The 23,031-nt window shown below is 39.5% G+C and overlaps 1 protein-coding gene across 1 annotated transcript in view; it reads right to left on the bottom strand.

Annotated features, from left to right (window-relative positions):
• Window positions 1-22,748, bottom strand: part of grapa (GRB2 related adaptor protein a) — a 30,915-nt gene extending 8,167 nt beyond the window's left edge. The window contains exons 1-4 of the mRNA XM_053338810.1: window positions 22,338-22,748; window positions 17,739-17,836; window positions 16,498-16,617; window positions 3,956-4,124 (exon numbers count right to left, since the gene is read on the bottom strand). Of these exons, the coding sequence (XP_053194785.1) occupies window positions 3,956-4,124; window positions 16,498-16,617; window positions 17,739-17,836; window positions 22,338-22,415 (465 nt within the window). The 5' untranslated portion in view covers window positions 22,416-22,748. The remainder of the gene's footprint in view (window positions 1-3,955; window positions 4,125-16,497; window positions 16,618-17,738; window positions 17,837-22,337) is intronic.
• Window positions 22,749-23,031: the final 283 nt, after the last annotated feature.

The following is a 23,031-nucleotide window of genomic DNA, read 5'->3' as shown; positions in this document are numbered from 1 at the left end:
ATTATCCCAGGTGATTTAGAACATGTATGGAACTGTCTAAGTGAGAGGGAGGATGTTATGAAACAAGAACAAAATTTATGAGACGCTGCTTCCATTTTAGTTAGAAAAATCAATTTTAGAAATCAAAAAAGTGAATGAAAAGCCCAAAGCCTGCTGGCTTCAGCACCACACTCCATTACACTTACACAGGAGCAATATTAAGAAGAAAGGGGTAAAAAGAGCTCATTCCATCTGAAGGATCAAATATATTGAAGTAAAGCCTGCACATCATGAAGATCAATAAATGTGGATCATCTTCAAAAGAGCATGATTAAGAGTGGCTTACATACTCATTTCAGCCAGTCAGACTTTCCCTTAAGTGCTGGATAATGTGGGCATTGACCTATTTAATTACATTGATATTGCTTTTTTATTCTTTTTGAAATTAGAAACTTTTATTAATCAGTGTGTCCATTCATTTATTTCATATGTTCTCTTAAATGCACAAAGCAGGCCAGATTTAGTTTATTGAATACTAAATTACTCTTTTAATTTTTTTGTTCTATTTCATTTTTGTACAGGCATTTAAGCCTGCAGCCCCTTTGTTCCAATCTTTTGGCTAGAAGCGGAATACATATCCAATGTGCTGCTTCACCTGAAATACCAATACCTGCTTGAATTTCAAAAAAAGACATACCTTTTGTATATTGTCACAAACATGTGTTTTTATGTCTTATTTCCTCTGACTCACTGGCCACCAACCTCCCCATTTCCTATTTGGTCATTTCCAAAATACCACAGAGCAGCAAGGGGTGGCTGCAAGCCAGCACTCTCCCCTACTTTGTCTTTCCTGCATGCAGTGCAGTGAGATGGTAGTTAAGTACAAGCTTCGTCATTTTCTAGCTAAAAAGCCAGAGGAGTCAAAATACTGGTCACAATCAGAGCCATTCTGCAGTGTTGTGGACAATAAAAATGGAAGTTCTTTTCATCTTTTTTTTAGTTGATTTGGACTGATGCCCTCTGAGTGAGAGTTTTAAAAGCCTTCTATATCCATGGACCATTAAAATGGACAAATGGATCTGAGCTGTGCCACATCTCAGAAGCAAAATCAGCAACTTTTTTCACATGAAATCTGATCAACTAACTTTCATTTATTAAAATACAGCATTGTTTTTCCCCCCATCATTTCCTATGTGTAATATGGGCAAAGCTTAATTTGTGATCATATGAATTAAGTTTAAATGTTGACATGTAATCTAAACCAATATGAAACAGATTCAATTGGAGGAGAGCTGAAGAGCTGTTAGCCAAGTGATAGTCTGACCTCAGATGCCGGGTGAGTTTGTGACATTCCATAATTAATTCCATTAATCTTGTTTAGCAATGTAAGAGAGCAATGGGCTAGTGATGAAATGCATCTCTAATGAGTAATATGACCTTAATGTAACTTGCCATATCCTGTTAGTCCTTGACTTGAGCACACTAGGAAGCACAAAACGAGATGAAGATACATCTAAGTGCATGTCAATTACTTATGAGGAATTCCATTTGGAATACGTATTGCCGTCATTACTGGGCAAACTTTAAAAATTCACAGGGCATGAAAATGTTGATACAGCTCTCATGTGGGAATGTGCACGAGTTAATGTCTCTGTAATGAAGCCCAAAGTTAATTAAGCAGTAGACAGCTCAACTTTATATGACTGAATGTGTATTAGCACTCCTTTGCCAAGTAAAGTAACAGAATTGCTATCTACAAGCAGCTTGTGAAAGTGTCATGTGTGCTTACAAGACTACAGCTATGCTAGTAGCTCTGTGAAGTTGTATATTTTCAGTACAGTGATGCTTTGAGCTTAATGCTATGATCTGTATGCACAGGCTAACAATGATAATGCAAACAGCTTAGGTTGATGGAAATGTTGCCAGTTTTGCAGGTTTATTGCAGGTTTTATTCATAAACCAAAGTATTCTACAAACTCATATCAATCCATGTTGCCATCTGAGCCATGCAGCTAGCATGGCTAAAAATAAAACAAACTGTCTCCAAAACTCGACTGAAAAGGCCTTTGTGAAATGAACTGCACTAAGATGAAATGATAACGAGGATGCTGTGTGTAAAAAATGTTTCTGGATATTACCACGGAAAAAGAAATAAGACCAACCCAGCTGAAAATGATGGATTCCAACATTAGCAAATCCCAAGTCTCATGTTTGATTTCTACAAACTACGAGTGAGCCTTAGTTCCTTAATGAATATCTGTCTTGTCTCAGGTGGCAAGCTTCAATAGTAAATACAATGTGATAGGTATTAGCATGTGGTTGGTGTAACAGTGATACGAACATGCAGTCATGTCAGGATTGCTGTGGATCAAACCCCTACTAAGCGAGCGGATTGGCCTGAGGGTTAGGCCTTCCTGCCACTCCCAGGAATACTTAGCATGCAATGTGATCCTCTCTGCATAAAGACTTAACAACAACAACAACAACAACAGCATCTCTCACAGTGACACCAGTTCTCTCTCACTAAACCTGACTGAGAGTATTGTCAATACGCTGAAATCTTGGATACGCCTTATGGGTAATAGATGAGTAATTATCCTAGCATTATTGTGTACTTCTAGCCGTTTTAGGTGGTAACAATCTGAGTAATATAGTAAAGTATGTTGTTAACAATTAATCTGTCACATGGAATAGCTTATAAACTGTGTAGATGAGAGTAAAAACCTGAACCAGACTCATTAGGTGTCTGAACATGAGAACGAAACTGGACCAAACACGAGAAACCAAAGAAATGTTCTGTCCAAACTTGATATGAGGGGACGCAGTCATGACTGATGTTAATAATTGCCTTTAAAATCAGTTTTCTTGCGTGCTGCAGTGCTCACTCCCTCTGGCTCGGTGCCTGAGATGACTGATTTGGTTCTGCTCCAAACCGGAGGCTGTCCTGTGATCTTTCATTACAAGCTGCACCTCTCCTGCAAACCCTGCTGCCACAGTTACAGCTCCAGAAATTACACCAACATATGGAATGTTCCCATAACTGTCAGCTCCATTAAAAAATCACTACTTATACCTTGATGTCACAGCAAAATGAAATATGAACACCTGGGTAGCTTGTTATGTTTGTTCAAACAAATACTGATGTGACTGGAAAGTGCAGTTTTGTCAAGTCTCATCAGCTACTTCACTTAGTCTCTGGAGGCTTAGATGTGTAGAGGGAGACAGATGACAGCAAGAACAGATGTGTTTTAATTGGTTTAGAGAGGATATTGAAAATGACATTGCAAAATAAACAGTGCTACATAATGAATATGTATTGAGGAGATCTCTTTGAAAGTGAGACAAAAAGACAGTTTTAAGATGAGATGGAAACAGAGCAGCACTTTATGCCCATCTCTAGTATGAACAAGAAGTAGGAAATGACACAAAAAAACATAAAAACATTTTACTAAATTTCAAATTTCCTCAAATTAAAAAACTACAGTATATTTTAAGGGGGAACTGTCTAAGATGAATTTGGTACAGATGAGGTCAAGAAAATATCTGGGTACCTTTTTTAAAGATAGGAAATGTATTTTCTCTTTGGAACTGTTTTAGTTTGTTGCTGTTATATTATTATGACATTATTATTCTGTGATCTCAACATCAGCTTTCCAAGTGTTTGTGAAAAATGTGTAAAATGATAATCACACATACAGTGTGTCCTCTCCAGTGTTTGCAATAGTTGCAAATAGCATACATACAGAATGAGACAGTCAGGTTTTATTTAATCACTTGGTGGGCTACAGTAAGTGATAATATATTAACATGACATTTAATTATTAGTTGTTAATGTGATAACTAAAAAATGTCCTTGTTATTTGCTATGGTAAAAAATGTTCAAAAAGTGTTTGGTGTGGGTGGTAATAAAGTGTTAAAATCATTTAAATTGCAAAAAAACAACACATATAAATAGAGTCACATGTTCACTGCTCACCCTGGCAAAGTGCTCGGGGTCCCTCAGAAAGACAGTCCTCTCCTTGGCAATGCTGTTGCTATGGTAGAACTCCACCAGCTCATTCAGCGAGGAGAAGAGCTCATCCCACACGTAGTACTGAGCACACCGATCCTGCAGCACCTTGAAGTGCTGAACATGGTCCCCATAACTGCAAAACAAACACATAGAATTTAGTAATAGAAAATGGACCCTCAAAACAGTCAGCATCATCTCTTCTCTAAACTAAGTCATTAAAACTCTTCTTATCTGGTGCTGTTCATATAAATTGAAATGCAACTCCAACTCTAGTATAGTCATCATGTTTTCCAAAAAAGATTCAGTGATGTCTTTGCCTAATCAGACGTAAGGATATGGCTTGATTTCGCAACCATAGAGGCCCACTAACAGACATTATCTGGTATTCCCTGAGTCCCGTCTCACAGCATCCTTACTAACTGTATTTTGCATATATTTGGTACAGCTTTGGGTTGATACCAGCAGTCTTGGCCTTTAGTCCTCACAGCTTCCCCTTTAACTCCACAGCTGTCAGCTGCTGAACCTGGCATGCACTCACTGCTGTCCTTTTCACCCGTCTCCTCAGAAAACACTGCAGTAAACATTATTTCTTTTTTTAATTTTAAATTTAGTAAACGAGCAGTTAGTCTTGAGTGCAACCTGGCCAGGACAGGTGGTAATACAACACTAATATAATACAATAGCTCATAAGAGAAAATCCACATTACCACGCAATCTAAATCAGTTTCATTACTGGAGAACAGAGGCAGTTGCTAAAGTCTTTTTTTGGTGTGTGTGAGTCATTTCATTTTTTTGGAATGAAAAAGAACAGACAATGACATTTACGTGGGCTGATGTGTGTGGGTCTTGGGGATTCTATGCAAAGCAGATATATTTTTTCACATTATGTAATGTATCAGAAAGATAGCTATAGTCACAGGTTGTTTATTTAATAACATTTCACACCATATCTTGATGAATACTCTTGATAGAAGAACTAAATAATTCAGCGTAGCTAAAAAAAAAAAAAAACATCCTCAAAAAAATCAAATGGCACAAATGAAAATAGCCGCAGTGTTGGAATACATGCCTTGTTGTTGTGATTAGAAAGGGTTTGGCCAGTTTTCATTGGCAATCATACCTGCTCCCCTATCCTGCTCTGTGGTGGTTGCTTAGTAACTTGCCAGCTTATCTTTAGAAATCTGGACATCTCACCATGATCGTCCTGTTATATAACCGCATCTAATATGCAGCGGAAGTCAATACAACACCCCCATATTTCTAAACACATCACAGAGTGGGTGTGTGTTAGGCTTATGTTAATGATTGTAAAAATTTAATTTCCCATGTTTGGAAAACATAATAATGCAGTGGAAAAAATTGTCCTATTTTATGTCATCGGTTTCTATTAAAATGTAGCAGATTTGTCCTATAAATGAAAGCGTTCATCTTTGCCCAAGCACAATATGGCATCTGTGGTTTAACCTCTCCAAACTCCTCCTCTATCTTGTCTGATTGGCACCACTCCTAGCTCAGAGAGAGTAAATGAGTGCCAGACTGTTTCACCCAGAATTCCTTTTCTCTATACTAGCGCTGAGCTCTATGAACAAGCAGGACTGACTCCCTGATGACTAGATGGCATTCAGCTACACCTCCACCCTGCCCTCCTTTCTCTGCCGTCTCTGTTTCACCCTCTGTGTCATCCTTTCTCTCATTCCAGTCTCCCAGAAATGATGAAACTGTAGTGGAGTATTAAAAAAAAAAAATTCAGCCGTTTTAAATGTAAAGTTTTTTCTCTTATATTTGGATTGACACAGTACTGGCCTTTGTAGTCTTTGAGCGATAACGCATTCTGTGTGAGCAGCTGTGCTGTCAGTGTTTCTCTCCTCTGCTTTTCCTGTGGGTCTGCTGCTCTCTTCTATTATCTGACTTCTGTCTAACTTTTGCCTCCTTATCACAATTCCTTGTTACATGCTCTACCAGATCTCCATAGGCTCTCTTGATTGAAACTATCAGCCCTACCAATGTCCCTACTTGTCTGGTGCCCTCTGCTGCACCCTACTGGTGGGGCTTTGTTACTGCTGCCATTTGTGTGCCAGTGCAGCTGTTTGACAGCATGAGAAAAAACATTGTTACCTTGGCCCCTTTTTCCCTCACCACATGAATGACAAAGAGAAAATAAGCAAGGGTTTAGGAAGGTGGATATTGTGAAAGGTGAAGAGAGGAGTGGAGATTAAAGACAGGATGTGCGTGGGCAAGGACTTCCCCTGCAATAACATTGACTGAAACCCATCAAATACTTAGAAGGAAGGAAAAGGGAAACAAGTCACCATTCAAAGATGAGTTGGTGTGTATGTACCATCCATGCTAGTTCTAGTTTTCTGAAGCTGTTATGCAATGCATGCTGTCTCATTTTTCACTGATATGAGAAATCAATCAAAGAAACAATAAAGACAAAATGTCATGGATTATATAAGTCAGCTAGATTTCAAGTTTATGTGTAAGTATTTGTTTTTATGGAAGAACAAATTGAATTCAACAAAGCAAGGACAATTGGACGCCTCATATCTTAACAATGACTTACTATCTCATAATGCAAGATCCGGATCAGATCATTTCAATACAACTATGTCATAGCTAGAAAAGATCTCACAAGTATGAGAAAACTATCTCAAAATGATAGTTAATGACAGTAATTATGAAACCCTGATCTCATAGTCATGAGAATGGTTTAAGATGGTTGTCAGTCATCACTTTTCACAGCATGGCAGCACTATCAAATTGAAATTGCTCTTGTTTCCTCCCTGTTTGTGATGTATTAACGTCACTGAGTAATGTTGATGGTATTATAATTAGTGTGAGAACATTGTCTAGTCAACAAATTCAGACCTGCTCAAAGACACCGTTTCCTCAGGAGCCGCTAAACCTGTATGGGATGCTTCATGGATACAGGTCATATGTTTGAAATTAATCCAAGTTGTCAAAATTTGCCACCATATCTAAATATTATGGCACCATTTGGTAACAGCCATCAATATAAAGCATTCACTAAAGCATTATGAAATAAGTAAATAAACATTTACAGTGGCAATATTGCGGATTCCTAATCAGGCCACAGAATCTGATTGGTGACAGATTGCTGTGTAACACCTTTTTTATCTCATAATAATGAGACAATTAGTCACAACTATGAGATACAGTCACAAGTTTTGTTTTTCGTTGGTGAATGTAGTTTGTTTCCATAGTGTAGTGTCCATGTTTTACACGGCACAAGAATCAAACATTTTACAGACACAAGCCAAGCTAATGCCACTTCAAATAAGAAGGCAATACATTTCACATCTGCATCAGGATATACAGATGTTTTGGAATGGAAGCTGAAGGTGTTATTGCTCTAACTATACAAGAAAAACAATTCAATGTTCTAAAGACCATCATACATATAAAATTTTGCCTTAAATTTTTTTATTCATAAATCTATGGGATAATTTTATTACTGATAGTAATAGTTAAGTAAAGTATATTTCCCTATCTGATATCCACTGCTTGAAAATACAAAAATGGTTTTGAAACGTTTTATCTCAAATTTTCCTACACATTACATCAGCAGAGACGCCTCCAGCTGACCAGAATTACGTTAAATATTTATTGAGCAACGCTTCAACCACAACATCACATTTTTACACTCAATTTACCCTGGAGCAACTCCATAAGGTACCATTAAGGTTGTAAAACACAGACAAAACGAAAGCATTCTGAGACCAAATTTAGAAATGTATTCATCTTATATTGTGCTTTTGTGAATCACAACATATTGGGCATGGAATTTATTTGAAATGCTCCAGAAATGCTTCTTGCCATATTATAATGTATATTGTAAAATGACAAGGAATGCTGAAAAGTCAAAAGCTTTACATAAAGGCTTATATGGATTTTTTTTGTTAGTTAATTGAAGTCACAACACAATCCAATCTCAAGATACCCAAATTTGGCACCAACTAATTTAACATGGCAACACGACAAGATTGGTTGTCCCTAGCAGTTGTTTAGCAGTTGTTGAAATCTAAACTAAAAGATAATACCTTGCAAACAAAAGCTACTATGCCAGCTGCATCACATCACACTGAACTATATAACATGTAAATTCATATCAGCCTCTACATCATGTGTCATCTCCTGTAAGGATTTTTATGAACTATGTTTGCAAGTCATTATGATCTCTGACCAGAGATTAACCATTGCATTGTGAAGAATGCAAATACATAAAAATAGGTGGTTTACAGAGGAAGGAAAGGGAGGAGGTGAGAAAGCAGATGGGTGATGTCAAATTGACGGTTTTATTAATTATTACCCAGAGGAATTAGAGAAGTAGTGTGCGTAACACAGACAGCATCTGTCTCAGTTTGATCTCTCTCACTCCCTCTCTCTCTCTCTCACACACACACACACACACTCTCCAAGTGCCCTCTCATCTCCCTGATCCAGTGTAATTAAGGCCCACAGCGATAGAGAGATTATGTTCTTTTTCCTAGTAAAAGGAAACGAGAGAAAGAGATTAAGAGAGAATGCGAGTGAGAGATGGAGAGATTGAAAGGGAGAAAATGAAATAGATGTAAAGATATAACACAGTGTGATATATTGTAGATGAGAATATAAGTTATTTTTAAAAACTTTTGCTCTGCGCTAGCACAATTCAAGATGCATGAAGGTCATCCGTCCGTCTTTCTCTCGACTTCCTCCATCAATCCGTTCTCACTTCCCTGTTCTTTCTGTCTCTCAATTGTGCCAACCCCCCCCCCCCCTTCTCTAATCCCCTGTTCAGTTTCTAAACCGCTGCAGATGTCTGGAGTACTTCGCACAGCCACACTGACACCTCCAGCTGTCAATTTAACTGTGACTTGGAGTGTATTTATGTGTGTGTGTGAGCATGAGTCTTATCCCATGTGTTACAGTGCTCATAGTAGTGAGTGTGTGTTTGTGGACGTATGTCACCCTGTCCTTGCATGTCAGCCAAGCATGCAAGTGAGTGAGTGAATGAGTTGGAGGTGTAGTTCCCTCCTGGAGCATTAATAAAGGGTCTCCATCACCTGTTTTGATAGATGGAGAGGGAGGGAGGGAGGGAGGGAGGTAGAAATGTGTGTGCTTTAAGGTCGCAGGGAGGGAGAGGTGATGAAGGAACGAGGGGAAAATAGAATGAAAAAAGATGTTTGATGGAAGCAATTTAGTCGAAAGAGTGTTGACGGTTCAATAAGGAGCCTTTCAGACAGAAATGATGTGAACTGGAAAGAGCCAGAGAGTTTCTTTTCAAGTCAGCCATCATCGTAATGAAAACAACAACCTATCTAAACAAGCCTTGATGATACTCAGGGAAGCAGAAAGTTGTTTTTCACCTTTTTAAAGGACGGGTATATTATTTTTTTAAGTCATTCCATAGCTTCACATAAGTGTTCTATATGTATTGAAACCTGTAAATTAAAGTTTGGTTCAAGTATGTATGTTTTAGCGTCAAAACTCTTTCTGAAATGATGCTAAGTCATGCTGATTCTCTGTAACATGAGCCATCGAACTTTGACTCGGTTGGCATTCTTCATAAATAGTGTTGGCTATTGATGATTCATAAATACCTCCTTATTGTGGGCTGGCTCTGCAAACATTTTGTTTTCTTTTTGTGCCAAAGGGCCAAACAGAAGATGTAAAGTGATTGTTGAAGCTCTGGCTTTGACAGAGCATGGGGTGAGTAACAAAAGTAAAGTAACAACTAATGGTTAAAAAAAGATAGATAACATCTGACAGCTGTCTTGTTCCTCACTGTGCCACAGCAGCACTAAAATAACAAAGTGTAGCTAAGTGTGCATTAATAAGATAATTGAAGCAGACACTTAAACGTAGAGCAGACATTGCCTCTCTAGTAAGTAACTAATACATTTTCAGTAACTTCATAATCATAATTGATTAGGTTACTGTGGTTACATAGCAACGCTTAGCCAACACATTTGACCTCAGTCCTCTTTCTGCTTTGGTCCAGAAGAAACACAGGCAGTGTTGCCATTAATGTGTTGATTAGTTGTATATATAGAGGTTTCTATTCTGTTAGAAGTGGATATCATTTTTAAAAACCCTGAAAAGCATACACCATATTTTGCAAAGAAGCACATCACTCTTGTTACAACTGTCATGTGCTAATTTACTTACTGGTCGGTTCTTGTCAGCACTAGAGAGACGGGGGTGCCATACAGACCCACCTGGAACCTGTCAAATGTTTGTATTAGCCTGGATAAAACCAACTGTAAAGGTGAATTATGAATGACTGTTCTTTTAGTAAGATTCATTTTCACCATGCAGCAAACATGTATGTGTTAAATGGTACGGTATAATCCATATTATTTCACGAGCACTTCAACTGAATCTGAACCCAGGAAGCAAGAGCGTGTATTGTGATACAGAATCTCTCTTTGCATCACCAATGGCCTCTACTCGATTGCACTCTTGTGAAATGGTGAAATGAGTCAATTTACTACTTGCCATATGACTCATGCTACTTGCCAGATGACTCTTCCTACTTGGCAGATTATACCAATGCATTCTCCCTTGAGAATATATGAGTATCTGTAATCTAGTTTTGAGTTGTCTTTGTTTTATGTTTTGAAACTGGATCGACCTGAACTGATTTGAGATTGTGGGAAAAACAAAACGGACTCTTTACCCAGTGGACTGAATTCTGAGACTGTGGGGCAAGTTACACATGCACATGCACACCAGTGTTGCTTTACTTGCTTGATTTAATACACCTATTAAAAAATGAATGAAGTAATGATCTATTTGTTCTTGTGCTGTGTGTTTTTAGCTACAAATTTCCACAGGAGTGCAAGGCAGTGGTTGCATGACGACCATCAGTCATAACAACTTGACAGTCAGCTAACAAAATGGTTGCCAAGTGGGGCTCAGTGGTCAGTCATCTCCTTATTGTTGAACATGTATTTTTGTCTGTCAAATCTACTTTCTTTGTCAGCACACAAACTCACACCCATCAACTCAAATAACAAAACCACTATGAATGCATTACTAATTTATTTGGAAATGTGTTGTACTCGATGGATGTCTTATGCAATTTTACACCGCAAAAGATAAAATAGTATGCTTCCCTTTTCACAAGACTCAAAGGCATGTGAGAAGCTCTTCAGTATGATCCTACAGAAAAGCCTTCTGAAGGACATCAATATAATGAACCCAAAGTATCAAACCTCTTCTACTGAGGCATACAACAGCCTTGCTCTGAAGTCCTGTCCCAAGTTCGATCACATCTGTTGTTAGATTTATATTCAAATTATCCTTGACTTCTCTGTTCAAGTTCAATTGAATATTTCACTTGGATTTTGGTGTCAGACTTCTTCTCACTGCTGTCCATTACAATGAGAATGCTGACAGCCAGGCCCCAAGCAACTGACGCAGATGGAAATCCATGCTGCCACATTAGCTATACCCCAAATGGAAGAGAGGCAACAGCAGTGTTATGGTCTTAAAAGACCAGCCTGCCTGCTGTGAGTCAGCAAATGTTGTACTCAAAGGTGTTGTTGTTATTAGTGATCCATCATTCATGAGTGTAATTCATGTGTAATAATTAAATACAGTATGTCTGCATCATTATGAACATATATCGACAACCTCTCAGAGTTGCTGTTTAAGGAAGTCCTGATAGCACCTGAGAAGTACTGGAACCTACTGGCCAGCATTCCTAATTCGATGATGGTGTGTCAGGATTAGGTCCCGACTGATACTAATACCAATATCAGCGAGTAAAAACATTCTGATATCGATATATTGGCTGATAATCTTGTATCCATCCATTTTCTATATCTCTTTTTCTCCAGAGGGTCGCAGGGGACTCAAGCTGCTCTCAGCAGATAATCACAGATAATTTTATATATGATCCCTCAAATTTGGTTATCAAACAAATGAATAAACGCATTATTATATTGACTCTCAATGGGTCTTCATCTGTTAAATATGGTAAATAATGAACAAACATGGTAAACAAGGGGTTAATAATAATAAAATAGCACTAGTTTCCACCTCAAGCACAAATCTTCTAAGCAGACACTTTGGTCACTCTCCATGTTTACACTCTACATGTTTACTGTCAGTCACTGCATGCAACTGCATCACTGCTCCAATCTGTGTCACTGCTTTTCATCAACAGCTGTGTTGGTGTTTCCATTTGAAAAACCCTGAAATGAAAGCAGATGGAATTATCCTTAAGGCAGTGGTTCTCAAAGTGGGGTTGGGGGAGACCCTCAGAGGTTCTTGAGGGGGTTCTGGGGATTTAAGGGCAATCATTTATTTTCATGATAATTCTTTTTAAAGGTAATACAATGACAGAATATTTTGGTCATGGATTTCATACACAAATCAGATTGGGGTCAATTTAGGGGTCCTTGACCTGAAAAAGGTTTGATAACCTTTGCTTTAAAGACACCATCTCTGTATAATATGCATCACTGAAACTCCTTTTACTATGTATTTAAATCATTCATGATTCTCGTACTGACAGTGAAGCTGAAATAAAACCAGCCAGTCCGGTGGGAGAGCTGAAGAGAGACAGAGGGTAAGAGCAAACAGTGACTGCAGATAAAATAGACAGGGGATGGAAAAGCCGGTACGTAACCCTCCTTTACCCACCATGAGCTTTTTATCCCTATTCATATTTTCCCCTCTTCTCTCTAGTTCTCTCTCTATTTATGTCTGTGTCTCTCAGTTTTGGTTAGTGAACTGTAGTGTTAAATTGTGCCTCTGGGGTAAGCTGTGGAAAGCCTAACTGGATAATTAAAAAAAGACCAGTGCAGTTTTCCTTTGGGTCCATAAGTTGTAATAAAAATAGTTATTAAACGTTTTGACAAATATGTCTTCATTAGGGATATTTCTACACCCTCTTGGTTTGTTCATTTATCCCATAAAAAAACAATTTGAATGCATAAAGCAATTGTAAGCCTATTTTCTCCCTGCACTAAATATTTATTCCAAAATGGTGATACACAACTCACTGACTCACTCTGTCATACAGTTCCTTGACACATTTTCTCCACAGGCACTACTGCAGCTTGTCCAACTGAACTAAGCTCACATACTTTTATCTGAGGGGTTATCAAGAGTCACTTAGTGTGAAATTGCCCCCCAACCGATGTCATTCAAGGGACGCTGAATCCGTAGTCTGCTACTTAAAGCTCAGCGGAGATTATGTAGCTGTAAAATAAGCATAGCCCAAAGGGTCAGTTCCCTTTAATGGTTCCTCTTTGAAGTAATGACCCTGATAAGCGACTAATGGTGAGTGATGACAAGAAATCAGAATGAACAGCCTGATTCAGCACTTGCTGCATGAGCCATCAGCCACTGGGAGCATGAATCAGTGATGTCTGAGGCCATGTCAAAATCTGCCAAATCAAAGTGGCATCCAAACTGAAAAGACACAACAATAGACAAACATCTTAGTCTGTTTTAATGTAAGTGCAAGCTGTTTAAGCCAGCAGGTTTATGTCACCAGGCAACATTATGCCTCTTTCAAAGTGTTGTTTGTCGTTCACGATGCAGGCAGGGAGCCTGATGAGGCTTGAATCTTTCCACTTTTCAGAGGACTTTCAGTTCAGAGTGGTAATAATGTCATATCATTAAAACAATGATACACACTCACTGTAATTGTTTCAGAATTAATGGTAGGAAAGGCACCTTGATTGAACTCTCTGAACAACACAATTAAGGACAATGGTGCTTGAGACCCATTGCATGCACGTACACACACACAAAGCTCCAGATCAGGCTGTTAAAGCAGGGAAAAAGTCTTTTGTCGTATGTGACCTTCTGTTGAAAGGAGACAAAGGCCACAGGAAAACCAATTGTTAGTACTTAATTTGTGCATGTGCATGTGTAGACCGACCACCATGCCCTAACTTGTTTAAAAGCGCGACTCAGCTGGCCGAAACAACCTTGAGCTCTACACAACACACAACAAGATATCCGAGATAAAAAAGGAAGTGACATCTGCTCTTACAGTTTGATCGGATGCACTGGTATGTGTTCAAGGAGTACAGGTTATCTGGTGCTGTGCTTAACACAATAACAACACTACTGTCTATGCAAACAAATGACTGAAGGTGGGTTGCAATTGTTAAATTTATGATATTTTACATATAGCCAGATGGAGTTTTATTGATAGAGGATGTTGGCATAGTATGAAGAAGGAGGTGAGATTTTCCATTTGTTAAAAAAAAAGAAGTGAAAAGTCCTTTCTCTGCAAGGCAAAAAAACCCCAAAAACCCTGCCAACAACAACATGGGACGGGAAATAAAACATGCTGTCACTTAACAGAAATAATGTTTACATGCCTCAGCACTTTTCTTAACTTTATATAAGCGTTCATTTTTTTCCAAAACAGATCTACTGTAATACAACATTGTGGAAGACCCAGAGAAGACAGAATGTATCCTTTGGGTGTATCATCTGCTGCTGCCGAGTCAAAGAGAAGTGTGGAAACCCAGCTTAGCAAACTGTATTTCTCCTCTCTCTCTCTCTCTCTCTCTCTCTCTCTCTCTCTCTCTCTCTCTCTCTCTCTCTCTCTCTCTCTCTCTCTCTCTCTCTCTCTCTCTCTCTTTCTCTCTCCTTCTCTCTCTCTCTCTCTCTCTCTCTTTCTCTCTCCTTCTCTCTCTCTCTCTCTCTCTCTCTCTCTCTCTTTCTCTCTCCTTCTCTCTCTCTCTCTCTCTCTCTCTCTCTCTCTCTCTCTCTCTCTCTCTCTCTCTCTCTCTCTCTCTCTCTCTGTCTCTGTCTTGCTCTCTCTCCTTCTCTCTCTCTCTATCTTTCTCTCTCTGTCTCTCTCTCTCTCCCTCTATCTCTAAAAGTCTAGGTTGGAACCATATTGCTCTACTTTCCAAAAAGAAGCTACTAAATAATCCATTGGGACAGCTTCATATATGGTATAGTCCCCAGACACACATTCTTCCATTACCACCTTTCAGAACTGTATTCTGAGCAAAAACAAGCCTGTGCTTGTGATACTAACTGAAGTTGATATGTTCAATAACCCAGTGAGGAAACAGTTTTCTGCTTCTTTATTAAGTTTTTTCAGGGAGTTCTTTCATTGTATGTTTTTGCTGGAGTGCAAATGCAATAGTACAAAATGGAAACATATTTTTGTCCCTTTTTAAATAATATTTTGTGGAAGAATTCGGGACATAAACAACCAGTTACTACTGACATATCCTAACATCTTTACACACCATGAAATACTCTGATGATACAAAAAGGTCCTTCAATTTCAGAAGCCAATAGTCTCATATGTTGGACCATTTCTCCAAAAGAAGGGAGAGAGAGATGTTCATTACTGTTAAAATTTCCCAAATTATGATTTTAATCTCATACCACATTCACAGTGTTCCAGTGATTTTCTAACTTCAGCAGCAACAAATCAAGACACAAACTCTTGTTTTTGGCTCCGTTCACAGCCGTCAAAGCCGGACCGAGCTGAGCCGACATTGAAGTCTCCACCATTACTGTTGTCAGGACGTCTCCTCTGACAGGGAAGCTGTCAGCACACACAGACCACACACACACACACACTCAGACAAACACCTGACCCAATTTTCAGGCTGCTATACCATCCAGCAACAGCAGCCACAGAGACATCAGTGAACATCCCACAAAACAAGTAGCACCAAATCCTCTCTGTCCCCTCTCGGCAAAACCCATTTTACACCTCCCTCCTCTACCTTCTGCTAATTCTCCCTTTCCATTCCTTTAATGCAGGTATTTTCCTTTCCTTTCCCCAATAGTTGTCAACTAAAGCTGCCAGATGAAGGAATTAAGAAACAAATTGTATTAATGTTTCAAAAATACACTTGAGGGAGGTATGATGCCCAGACAACATTATAGCCAACCACAAAACAACCCGCAGACCCAATTCTTGACATGATCCAGTTTGTAGCAGCTCAGTGAAAAGCCAACACTCAGTTCCTGGCTTGACTCCCGAACCCCCGAGATCTACAGCCCTCGGGATCCACAGCACCAAGCCTCAGCTGCATCCATGACCGTTACCCCCTGACAAGACAACCAATCGGCCCCATCAGCAGCTCCAGATGCCTCGGCGTGCCAGACAGGATTAGCTCACATCGGGCCAGAGGGGCTGCAGATCTTCCTTCTTACCCTCCACCCCAGACCTGATCCTCTTACACTCCTCCTCTGCCTGCTCTTCTGATCCCATGCCACCATCACACAATTGCTGCTGAACGCTACATGCACCTACTCATGCATGCACACGTATTAATGAACAGAAAAGGGGGTGATCATGTGTTTGTGTAGGGATGTGTGCATCTGTGCATATGTTAATGGTGATGGAGATTGCTTTAGATGAAATAGGATGACACTCAAGATCCCTGTGGAGAAACCATAAAGCCTTAGAGAACATGGCTCACTGAGACATGACAATGTGTGTGTGTCTGTGTGTGTCTCTGTGTGTGTGTGTGTGTGTGTGTGATTTTTTTTCCTACCTGACAGACATGGAAAACTCCCCAGGAGCGCTCTCACTCTCTCTGACCAAAAAAGCTCCACACTCCCTGTGTCTGAGTCGACTTTCTGCCACCCCGCGAGATATACGACCGGCAAACCAGCTGGAGGTAGGAGAGACAATTTATTTTTAAAAAGCAACTTCTTAATGCATGAGAACTGCTTTGTTCAGGGGTGGCTGAGCAGCAACAATACCATTTTGCACAACTAAATGAAGTTAAGATATTTATTGTATTTTCAGTGGTAATGATGGGGAGTTTAAAAGGAAGGGCATCTTCTCACAACAGCACACATCTTTGCTGCTGACAGAGAAAAGGAAGAAAGATTGAGGTTAAAGGAAATGTGTAAAATTAGCACATTTGTGAAGTTATTTTTAAACACGCTGCTCAATATGCATGCAAAACAACTCCCAGAATGCTAGATTTCACTTGTCAGCTGTGGAGTGTAAGTAATAGCGTCATTATGTCATTATTCATTGCTCCCTTTTTTTTTTCTTTTTTTTTTTGCTCATTAGTCTTGCTTAGGAGAGAAGTTTGTTTGGATGCAGGGTTTGCATAAATGATGGTCTGCCCTCGTGAACCTGTGCTCTGCAACAATCGCACTTTGATGACTCAAACGAGGCGAGAGCACATCCAATATAATGTTCATATTATAGGCGCCTCTTGATTAAGGTCATGGGGTCACTATTGTTTTTTTTCTTGGCATACCTCGGGGAGAATCGTTGGTCGTCTTTTTCGCAGCTGTGTGAAGCAATGTGCGGATCCTAACAGACACCATCTCCCTACAGTGTGCACAAACTTAACAAGGCAACTCCAACTGGACCACACATCAGCGTTCATTAACAAGCCGGGGCCCGCTATAATGGCTGCGTTGTCAGTTTAATGTTTGTCACAGCGAAAGCAGAACCCAGCTGGTGTATGACCATCTGATGTGAGATACAGGGTGTACCAGCAGATTCTCTATAAACAGACACACACAGAGCCGTATCGTGTGTGTGATTACATAAGCCAGCGAATGAGTGTGTCCCTTTGGGTAGGCTGCCTTATGCTGGAGTGCAGATGTCCAAAGCAGAGCAGAAAAGGCCCAGAGCTGCACACACATTCACTGATGAGCTGTTTGGATAGACCAGTGCTGGACGTGTGAAATATATTCATCTGCTCTTCTGTGATGAAAATGGGTGCATATATATGTGTGTGTGTGTGTGTGTGTGTGTGTGCGTACTTACGCATGTGGCCGCAGGTTGATGTAGTTTTTTGGCACAAAGCCTTTTCTGCTGTGGAGCTCAGCTGTGTACCAGTTCGGATCATCCTCCATGTTGGTGATCTAGGAGCAAGTGCACACACACACACACGCACACGCACACAGATGAAATATTGGCCATTATAATGTTGACGCAGGCTATTACTATCAGGTGAAAGGCCACTGTCATTTCTCCCTTTCTCTCTCTGCCTGTACATCAATCTCCTTTCCACTCTTTTTTCTATTATCCAGTACAGCGACTTTCATCCATCGTTGCGTTAACCAAGGCCCTCAAATTTCAAGCACACTGGATTATTGGCAAGTTCAAAATGTCACATTAAGCCCCTCATGATTGCACATATAGGGGCCAGTAAACAGGGCTTGGAACTGCATGAACCCAGAAATGTCATCAAAATGTCAGATTTTTAGTTTCTTGTTTGATTTTACAGATATTACGGTATCAATTTATGCAGAACCTTGAAGGATCTCATTTAAGGCAAGAAACTCATTATTGTCTGAACTCTGCCTCCTGCAGTAACATCACATCAGATTCAGTGCAGATAAAAGAAAAAAGCTGCTGGCAGGAAAGAAGCATTCATAGCAGCCTTGTGGTATTACAGTAGTGGGATGTGTAATCTGATAAAATACAAGGCAATCATCGCTTGCGTGTCGACTTGAATAGCAAATACGGTGCAGCTGATTGTTGTCGATTTGTCTCAATGTCAGATAAAACCGTCTTGGTGCTTGTAATGGAGCAGAAATATTTACATTGAGTACACAAATTAGGAAGTGACTGAAGGAAATGATAATTTTTGTGGTGTACACTTCAGTATCATTTTCCATAAAGCCCAGACCATGGTTGGGTAGTTTTATCTAAAATTGTCCATCACTTTATATGATGGACTATTTTAGATTATATGCGATTTAATTGTGAGACACATTGTTACCTAACATGCTCCAGTTTAACTGCTTTAATGTTTGCCAGTTTTTCCTCTCCTCTTTCTTGGGTCGTGTCTCTCTCTGTTATGTTTCTGTTGTCAATTTCTGTTTGTTGTCCTAATCCAGCTGTGACATCCCTGTCATTTTAAAATTCTAAGCTGCTGTTTTGTGTGTTCTGCTTGGTTGGCAGTACCATTCTTTACCCCCCTACCCCAACAGGGCTGAGCTTCAACATGTTTTTAAAGCTTTTTAGCACATTGCCTCTCTGTGTTTATCAGTGAAAGTGAAAGGTTTCCTGCCAGTAAAAGTTCTTAAGCAGTCAATGAAACTGATTGGGAAACTCCCGGGGAAATGTTGCCCATTTGTTTGAAAGTTGCCCTGTTCCTGTCTGCCTTTAAGAAGTTCATTTCATGCACCAGCTGTTTTAATGGTTACACTGTGCGGTTGTATAGACATGCATTGCAGCCTGCAGAATGATTTGCCACCCACTACATCAATCATTGTTAAGTGACAGAACTGAATGATTTATCTTAAAATCCGTCTGTGGTTTCAGTGTCTGACACTGTGACCCACAGACATGAACCTTTTTTCAAAAAAGGTAAATTTGAATAGAAAAGTATCATCTTACTCTCATTTCCTTTTGCCACTTCACCTGCAATTCCCCCTATGAGTCCTTTTTGGTTTTGCTTTTTATTTCTTCTTTGCCAGTGGGGAACATTTCAGTTAAATCTACCTCTATTTACTTTGCAGTTAAATCAGCTTTTCTTCTACTTTACTTCTTGACGACAAGACACTGCATCATCAATATGAGTTAAACAATAAACAACAGAGTCCTAAATCTTTGGGTGAAGTCCTGTATTATGGAAAATAATCAAACAAACAAACAAACAAAAAAAAACCTGTCCTTGTTATATTTATATTGCTTCTTGGGAGAAAACAGGGTTGATCTAAGCTTGGTCAAATCCATAAATAATTTCTTCTTCTCCTTTTTTTATCTTCTGAAGCTTTTCATGCTTTATAAATACTATTCCTATATCTACTTTCTCATCAAAAATGCTGCTTTTGCAACTTCATTAGTCAGCCCTGCATTCTACCTATTAAAGTTGATAGATTAACACCTAGATTTGAGTAATTGCAGGTCTAGTTGAAGCTCTGTGCTGCTGCTGCTGCTGAGTACACAGGCTAACAGACCTACTACTAGTACTGATATAAAAAAACTGATATAAAACCTATATTAAGGATGATCACTGCCACAAAATTAGATGTGACTTATTCAGCTCTTTTGCTGCTATAGCAATATATTTAACAATTACACAATTAACCCTCAAAATAACAACTCTACCTTACAAGATAGGAAAAATGCAAATGATTCAACATGAACGATGGAGCTTGATTGTAAAAATCTGGATAAAACTCTTGATGAGGCTGAAAATGGGTCAGGTGTGTTTGAAAATAATAGATGCATAACTGAGATCTTTACATGCTTCTTGAGAATGAATGATATACATTATAGCATAATAGAGATTGTAAGCTTGTTTAAAACCTTAAAATATATATATTATCTGTCTACCAATCCAAATCCAATTTGAATCCCAAATTGTCAAATTCATGTGTTGAGGTTTAGAGAACCAAAGAAGCATGTTTTTTGCACTGTACTTTTGTGTCCCTTGTGTTAGACTTGGCAACACAGACTTCCAGCTTCCAACAGAATGTCAAAGCAGCTACTTTTCCATTTAACTATTAAGCTATTTTTATCTTTTTTTTTTTTTTATGAGACTCCACTCCACTTAAGTTGATTGATCCATTGTCTCATGGCTACTGCACAACGGGAGATGGACAAAACAAAGTAGCCCAATAGGATGATCTACTTTTATCTGCAGCTTTGGGACCAAAAAGGCATTTTCACATGACAGGTGTTTTTGTTTTTTTGTTTTTCTGACACAGTAAAAGGACGATAAATGGGCACCAGCAAGCATCCGCAGTGATATCTGACAGTCAGTTAAGTTATTCGTAAATAGTCGACAAGTCACATAACGTCACCTGAATTGGAACAATTTTGTAAATCTCAGGCCATCTGGTGCTGCAAGCAGGAACAAGCGAATGTGAAGAATTATTTAAAAGTACAGCTTGACCCAAGCCTGAACTAGAGCTGTTTTGGCTGAGACAAGACACAGCAGTTTGTCCCAGTGGGAAGAAAGAAAGCGTGGCACATAAACTGTGTTTTAAGTGTCGGTCCCATTTCAGTTACAGTAAACGAGTCACTGTGGCTATAAAACATTAGTTAAGTGCGATAATGCTGTCAACAGAAGCACAGTATTTAACGGTGACATAGGGCAGAGAGTTGGAGTTGACGTCCCAAGGCCTAGAAGTAATCAGGATTGGCAGGTCGGTGATTCAGAGTCTGCAAAGTTGTGTCTGCATACAAATACTGCTGGGAGTAGAGCATCCCACCTATTTAACCACACACTGACATAGCATCACAACTAAATGCAATGCCATGTTATATTGGCTGCGACACAATAAAAAAGGTTGAGCAGACAGCAGAAATGAGAAGTGAAGCTACTTCTGTCATATTGGAACCAAATCTGTCTGGGATTAATGATATACCAGCCTGCTGCATACAATTAAAGGTAAATTCCACCCATAACATGTTAGGCACGATCAAATACATGTCATGGTTTAATTTGTGGTGAGGTGTTGGGATTTACTCTTCCTCATCTACATTACAACATTTGGGCACCTGAGCCCATACTAGTAATACACTATGATATGGGTGGATATAGCAATAACATGACACCAGTATATTAAGGGTCAAGAAAAAAATGAGAGGAGCCCCAGACACATAACTTTCACAGTAGCAGCATTGCACCCTGATCCCACTGAGGCTTTAAAATCCAGTGGAGAAATTGATCTTGCTGTGTCTTTTTTTTTTTCTTACAATGGATTTATCCACATATGACTGATGAACAGCTGGTGCCACATTGCAAGTTTAGAAAGAAGCTTTTGCTCTTTAATTCTGGGGTTTACTGCCGATGTCTTAGAGGAACGATTTTCTACTACAGTAATTTCCAGCTGTGCAAGAACTGTCCCAGCAGTGCACTCACATTTAGTCTGTTCTCCATTATTAAAATACATCAAACAATGTAGTTTAAGACATATAACTGAATGAATGATTCCAGGAGAGGTTTCTGGTGCTTTTGCTGTAAGTAAAACTGCATGTGATAGCCCTTGTGGTCAGTTTTAGATACACTTTTGTCCAAACATTTTCAATTTATAGCAGGTTAAATAAAATATTTCTGTGCATATGATGTGTTCAGTTGCCAGCCACATCAGAGGGAAAATCCTATCCCCGTGACTTTTAACATTCAATACACGTTCAGGCATCACAGTTTAGCATGGTCTTTAGTCGACAACAGCAACACCTGAATATAAGCTGTACTGTGAAGGCTTTAGACACTTCAGTTATAATTACTGTAATTATCACATTGTAGGTAGAGAGAGTGAGAGAGGCAGGTAATTTGTTGATCCACTACTCTGCTCTGAAATACAGTAACTGTGTGTGAGACATGTGTTGTATATTTGCCTGTGTATAGATACCTAGTACAAAGTATAGTAGAAGCAGAGGAAGAACATTTTGTTGCCTTACCTTAAGCAAGTCTCCTTTGTTGAAACTGAGTTCATCGCCCTCAGTGGCACGAAACGTATACAGTGCCACTGCTTCCATGCCAAACCCCCCCCCAGCACACACACACACACACACTCACACACACACACACACTCTCAAACACACACTCCGGGACCCCCACTAATGCTCCTGGCACAGGGCTTAGAGAAGAAAGAGGGAGAAATGGGGGAAAAAAAGCAACAGATAAAAGAAGAGGAATGAAATAACAGACAATAAGAAAAGAGGAGCAGAAGAGTCTCGTCTGTCCACCGAGCCAAAGAGAGCGTGCAAGACAGTCAGAGCAGAGGATGAGAGAGAGAGAGTGAGCTTGGCGAGGGGAAAAACACGACTGGCTGCTGCTCAGCAACACACTGCCATGAGTAACGTTCACAGAGAGAGAGAGAGAGAGAGACAGAGAGAGAGAGAGAGAGAGAGAGAGAGAGAGAGAGAGATACACACACACACAGCAAGTAGAGGCAATGGAGTAGGAGGCACTTCCTGTGTATATATTTGTCTCAGACAATCGGTGTGGCTTCTGTGGATTCCATGCATGTGTTTCTTCAATCATTCGCCTGCGTGCATGTGTTTGTTCTGTTGCGGTTTGTCGTTACACTTCTGTCATCGTGCGAACCAGCTTGAGTTTATATATCTCAGAGGTGAAAAGTGAGCTCATACT

This window comes from Scomber japonicus, chromosome 18, assembly GCF_027409825.1.
Source record: "Scomber japonicus isolate fScoJap1 chromosome 18, fScoJap1.pri, whole genome shotgun sequence".
Taxonomy (NCBI): Eukaryota; Metazoa; Chordata; class Actinopteri; order Scombriformes; family Scombridae; genus Scomber; species Scomber japonicus.
This window is presented reverse-complemented; position numbering and strand designations above follow the sequence as displayed.